General features: G+C 43.1%; 1 protein-coding gene across 1 annotated transcript; it reads right to left on the reverse strand.

The window, feature by feature from the left end:
* Positions 1–3,196: 3,196 nt before the first annotated feature.
* Positions 3,197–3,615, reverse strand: LOC150078260 (histone H3, embryonic-like). The gene is given in 2 exon segments (XM_090385478.1): positions 3,197–3,361; positions 3,364–3,615. Coding segments are annotated over 2 exon segments (417 nt in total).
* Positions 3,616–6,689: the final 3,074 nt, after the last annotated feature.

The following is a 6,689-nucleotide window of genomic DNA, read 5'->3' on the forward strand; positions in this document are numbered from 1 at the left end:
CCTAAAAACCAAATAACAACAACAACAACCAAAGCTCGCAACAATTTGAAAGCAGTTATTAATCAGTCCAAACTAGAGTTTGAACAGGCTAAGAGTAGAAAACTTGCTTCTCTTGACAAAGCTATTGGCCGCAACTTTTGCCCATCTCTGCTCCCACATCTGTCAAAACCAGATGGTTCTGTTGTCACTTCAGCCAAGGATAAAGCTGACCTGCTAGCATCCCATTTTTCTTCCAGCTCATGTATTAACGATCTTAGCATTAGCATTAGCATTAGTAGAGGCATATGATGCAAGAAAGCAAGCTTATTCAGCATCAGCGAAAAAAAACACACCACTCCCATTTCACCCCTCCGTTCGTTCGAAATACCTGTCCAGTTGAGCTTTAAATTTGTTTAGGCTATCATCTTCAACAACAAGTGATGGAAGTCGGTTGCACCAACCAACCACCCGCTGGCCAAAGGCAAATTTCCGCACATCTATCCGAAATCCGTCCTTCCTCAATTTGAATTTATGCCCTCTGAGGTGATTATTCTGAGCAAAATGAAGAATACCATCGGCATTGAGCATGCTCAAACCATTCAAAGCCTTATACACCTCTATCAGATCACCTCGCTGGTCCCTAGTCTCCAGACACTGTAATTTGCAAACCTTAACCTTTCTTCGTAAGAGCACCCCTTTGTTCCATTCACTAATCTTGTTGCCCTTCTCTGTACCCGTTCCAACAGCTCTACATCCTTCTTGAAATGAGGCCTCCAGACCTGTATACAGTACTCAAGATGTGGCCTAACCATTGCCTTATACAAGGGAATAATCACCTCCTTATCCCTGCTAGAAAAATTCCTGTATATCATTGTCAAGACACCATGAGCAACTCTTGCAGCTCGTCTGCACTGCTCAGAGAACTTCATATCTGCCTGCACAATTACCCCCAGTTCCATTTCATTCTCCACCACTGTCAGTGTAGTACCGCAGAGTTGATACGTTGCTCTGGGGTTACTGTTTCCCATATGTAGTACTTTACATTTGTCAATGTTAAACTTCATTTGCCACCTCTCAGCCCATCTGCTCAACCTTTCCAGATCCTGTTGCAGCAGCATAGTGTCAGTAGTGTCCTTGACAACCCTGCCAACCTTTGTATCATCTGCAAACTTGGACATTAAACTTGATATCCTATCATCAATATCATTCATAAACACCGAAAACAACAACGGACCCAACACTGAACCCTGAGGAACTCCACTAATAACATTAGTCCACGTTGAGCAGTGTCCATTGATTACCACTCTCTGTCTTCTGCCACTCAACCATCCCCTTATCCATAGCAGCAATGCCACACTGCTCCAATTTGTGCAGCAGTCTTCCATGTGCAACAGTATCAAAAGCCTTTCTAAGATCCAAATATATAATATCAAAGTTATTCCCTGCATCCAGTTCTTTTGTGACTACATCATAGTATCCAATCAAATTGGTCAGGCAAGACCTGCCCTTAACAAAACCATGCTGTGTCTGAGCTATAACTGAATTCTTGTCTAGATGATCCTGCAGTGCTTCTTTAACCAGTGCCTCCATTAATTTACCTGGAACAGAAGTTAAACTAACAGGTCTATAATTACTTGTGTCAGCCTTTGATCCTCCTTTGTGAATTGGGGTTACATTTGCCCATCTCCAGTCTATGGGTACCTCCCCTGAGTCCAAAGAAGCTCTCATAATTATGGCTAGGGGTTTGCATACTTCCTTTGCTGCCTCCTTTAATATAACTGGATAGATCCCATCCATCCCAGGTGCCTTTTTTATGTTTATCCTCAACAATCTCTCCTCCACTTTCCTCTCAGTTATTACAAAATCATCCAGCTCACTGCCAATGTTTACTTTACCTACATCATTCTCCTTCCTGAATAACTCCTCATGAGTGAATGTAGATGCAAAATACTCGTTTAGATTGTTAGCCACCTGAGCAGGATCCTCAACTGTTGAACCATCAATATCCAGTGGACTAATCTGATTCATCCATTTCCTTCTTGAGTTTAAATATGTAAAGAACTCTTTTCTGTTTTTCTTTGCATCCTTTGCCAAGGATTTTTCGTAGTCTGCCTTTGCCTGCCTAATCTCCTTTGTGACTTGGTTACAGACCAACTTATATCTATCATAGGCTTCCATGTCACCCATTAATTTGTATGTATCTCATGCATTTTTCTTCTCTGCCACATGTCTCATTAGTTCATCTGACAACCATTTAGGCCTAAACCTTGAACAATATTTCTTGGTAAAACACCTCCCACCGGAAGACGGAAGACCACAATGCCTCCTGTGGTCTTCCGTCAAAAGGATATCAGAAGGAATTTGATGAATCTTGATGCTAATAATCTCAAGGTTCTCATGGTATTTCTCCCCTTGTTCTCAATATCTGTGCTCCTGAACTTACTCCTATTCTTTGCCGCCTTTTTAACTTTCTTATTCCAAAGGTGTTTTTCCTTCTGCTTGGAAATTTGCTCATATCCAGCCAGTTCCTTAAAAGGGTGACAAATCCCTCCCATCCAATTATCGTCCCATTACAATTACTTCTACTCTTTCTAAAGTAATGGAGAAATCAATTAACCGCCAACTCTTAAACTACCTAGAAACCTTCCGTCTGATGAACGATCGCCAGTGTGGATTCCGTCAGTCGATCCACTGGTGATATTTGGCTTATGTTACCCATTTATGGACTTATTCATTGGAAAGGTTCGGTGAAACACGAGCAGTTGCTCTTGACATCTCAAAGGCATTCGATCGTGTTTGGCATAAAGGTCTTCTAAACAAGCTTCCATCTTATGGTTTGCCAACTGTTTTTAGTAATTGGTTATCCAGTTTTCTCTCTGATCGCTCACTGAGGATGGTGGTAGATGGCTCTCTGTCTTCTAACTTCTCCACTAATGCTGGTGTCTCCCAAGGCTCAGTTCTTTTCCTCTTGTATGTTAATGACCTTTTTCAAACTGGAAAATTCCACTTTCCTGTTTGAAAAACCTTGCCTTGCTGATTGGGCTTCAACTTCTCGAATATCCGCTACTAATCCCTTAAATGCCGAACTCCAGGTAATTCTCCAGTGGGACAAGGACAACTTAGTTGATTTCAATCCTTTTAAAACTCAGTCTTGTCTTATATCTCGCAAAAAGGATTCTTCTCTTCTTATACTTTGGTTGTTTAAGTAGTTTTAAACTTAAGCTCGCTCTGCTCGAATACGACGGGCAAGCTGAATGTCTTTCGGCATAATGGTAACTCTCTTTGCGTGGATAGCACACAAATTTGTATCTTCGAAGAGACCTACCAAATAAGCTTCACTTGCTTCCTGCAGTGCGATTACAGCAGAACTCTGAAAACGAAGAAACGAAGTTCGGTCTTGAAATCGTGAGCAATCTCACGAACAAGAGATTGGAAATGGAGTTTTCTTATCAACAGCTCAGATGGCTTTTGATAACGTCGAATTTCACGAAGAGCAACAATACCTAGCCTCTAACGATGAATTTTCTTCACTCCTCCAGTAACTGGGGCACTCTTCCTAGCAGCTTTAGTGGCCAACTGCTTCCTTGGGGCCTTCCCTCCAATAGACTCACGAGCGGTCTGCTTAGTACGAGCCATCCTGTTAACACAACCTACCAAAATTAGAACCTACCACAACAGAAGAGGAAAAACGGAACACCTGTATGCAGTGCCTTGTCATTAATGTGCTTCTTAACTAAGTGTATAGCCCCGCTCCCCCTTATCCTGTCTGTCCGTCCTGTATACATTGTACTTCTCATATTCAAATTCAGCATCGCTTATGTCCGAGTGACACTATATCTCTACTGTCCATACGATATCTGCATATGATGACTTAATCAATACTGTACTTCAAATTCATCTAATTTATTTACAATTCTCCTTGCATTAATGTACATGATGTATACATATGCACATGTTCTTACTCTTAGTTCCTTTAACACAGCCCATGTATTTACTTATTAGTTCCATGATTACTCACAGCAGGGCTTGAAATCCCCAACACTTCCCAGGAACACATCCTATTGGAACGTATAGCAGCCTTCCCAGGCTGCTATATGTTCCAATAGGAAGCAGTGCAAGAATCACTTTCACCTCTGCCTGCAGAGCTAGTTAATCTATTAGTCTGTATATCCTCCTAAGCTAGCAGTTTTCCGACCCACCTATCACTGCATCATCTTGCATCACTTCTATTTAAGCGCATTACATCCCTGTAATAACAATCTCTCCTGTTGACAAGCAAAGCCCATCCTGAGAAAAATTCTATCCCGTGATGTTGTTGTTGTTGTTGTAGTAGGGTTTTAAGAGTATCAGCGGCTAAGGCCGTATTACTCCGTTTATACTGTCTGTAAATTTCGTATTCTGTGGTCAATATTCCTTTTGCTGGACAGAAAACCAGATGTTACGAGCGAAAAAAACCATGCTACCCTCTCTTGAGACAGACTAACTCAGCACGTTGTGAAAAAGACCCATCACAATTCCTCTCGTTATCGAAGGGACTAAAAACTTGAATCTTTTCCACCCAGTATGGGGAGAAGGGCGATCCTATCAACTGTGATACCCAGGAGGGCCTATGCCATGACCCTTGCACATTCTCTCCAGTGCAGAAATGGTTGACAAGGCTCTCAACCCGCCTATCTGTCTGGGCAGAATTGTAGACACTTTCAAATTCAATCTTAACTCGCAACTTTTCCCTAACATTGCCCTGTACTTGTTAAGTAAGTCTTCGGATATTCTATTCTTAATATCATTACTGCGAATATCACCATTTGTGCCCTTATATTTTGTGCTATACAAAGCCGCCTACTTTTGCCTCTGGCAGACATACCCTGGTCCTATTCAAGCTAATCTTCTTACATAAAAAGAAAAAAAATTATTATAAGAGGGTCTCCCATAAATGATTACATACATCCTTTATACAGGGTGTTTCAGTTAAACGTTTCAGAACTTCTAAGAGGGGTAGGGTACATCCTGACAACTCGAAATCATATAGCAATGTGGGGTCGGAAATGCTTTCCTGAAGCGGTGTTGTACACAGAAGCACCATAAAGAAAAGAGACCGTAAGTGAGAAATCGTTTTAATAATACATGAAAAGAAGCAAAAGGTACATGGATTAAAGTAAGTGTTCGAAGTTTCTTCCACGGGCTACAATGCACGCCTCACATCTCCGACGCATGGACATCCGAACATTCTGGAATACTCCAGGCGAATTTCGAATTTCTTGAACAAGAACGCCAAGTTAGTAGGATGGATAATTACACGAACGCAGAGTCAGCCGATATGCATTTGGCGTACGGGGCTGCAAATTGTAGTGGGCCAGCCGCACAGTGTTTGTACGCGGAACGATATCCGACGAGGCGTATTCCCGGTCATAATTTCTTTGCAAGACTGCACCAGAGGTTAGCTGAGAGAGGTTCATTTGAAAGAGCTGACAGGGACAGGGTAAGAACAGCACGGACTCCAGCCGTCGAACAGAATGTGCTGCAGCATGTACAGGGGAATCCAAGAACGAGTACACGAAGTCTAGCAAACGCAGTCGGGGTTTCCCATTGCAGCGTCTGGAGGATTTTCCGAGAACAAGACATGCATCCGTTTCACGTGCAGCGTGTCCAGACACAGCAACCGGAGGATTATGCACCTCGTATTGCTTTCGCACAGTGGAAAATGTGCTACAAATCCCCTTTTTCCTGCTGAAGTGTTGTTTTCCGATGAGGCATCCTTCACAAGGGAAGGAATTTTCAACACGCATAACGACCATATCTGGGCGGTTGAGAACCCGCATGCAATACGACGTCGTGCAGCACAGATTCGATTTTCGGTCAATGTATGGGCCGGTATTATGGGAGATCACCTCATCGGACCTTACCTGTTACCGTGTCGTCTAACCGGACCTATCTACTTGATCTTTCTGCAGCAAGTATTGCCACAACGTTTGAGAGATGAACAGATTTCTGCATCGACGCAACAGACAATGTGGTTCCAACACGATGGAGCCCCTGCCCATTATAGCGGAGATGTTCGTAACTACCTGGATGTCACATTTGGTCAACAGTGGATCGGACGTGGTGATCCCGTGCGTTGGCCTGCTCGGTCACCCGACCTATCATGTCTTGATTTTTATTTCTGGGGTCATATGAAATCGCTAGTTTATGACACCCCTGTTGACAATGCTGAGGAGCTGGTTGCAAGAATCGCAGTAGCTGCCGAAGAAATTCGAAATTCGCCTGGAGTATTCCAGAATGTTCGGATGTCCGTAAATGGCGTATTCCCGATACACTCTTGATACTGTCGAACGGGGACAGTGCAATTTCTGTACCACCTCCGCAATGAAGTGACCTCTCTAGGTCACTCCCTTGCGGAGGTGGTACAGAAATTGGTACAGGAAGTACAGGTGGTACAAAAATTATTATTTTAGGGTTGACCGTAATTAAATACATTAACCCGTATTTGTGTCTGTTAATTGCGTATGTTCTATGGTTGTTTTGCCTGTTTTGCTGGACGAAAAAACCCCAGTTACTGGGGAGAAAAACCTTGCTATTTACGGCGTCTCCGTAGCCAGGTGGGAAGGAGCAGCAGTGCGTAGCACACGCTTCTTGATTAGACCGGGGTTCGAGCCCGTCACCACCAAATACGGAGGATGCGAAAAGGTCAGGGAATGACCACCGCATATCCC

The sequence above is a fragment of the Mastigoproctus giganteus genome, chromosome 11 (genome assembly GCF_048544385.1).
Source record: "Mastigoproctus giganteus isolate SK-2022 chromosome 11, ASM4854438v1, whole genome shotgun sequence".
Lineage (NCBI taxonomy): Eukaryota > Metazoa > Arthropoda > Arachnida > Uropygi > Thelyphonidae > Mastigoproctus > Mastigoproctus giganteus.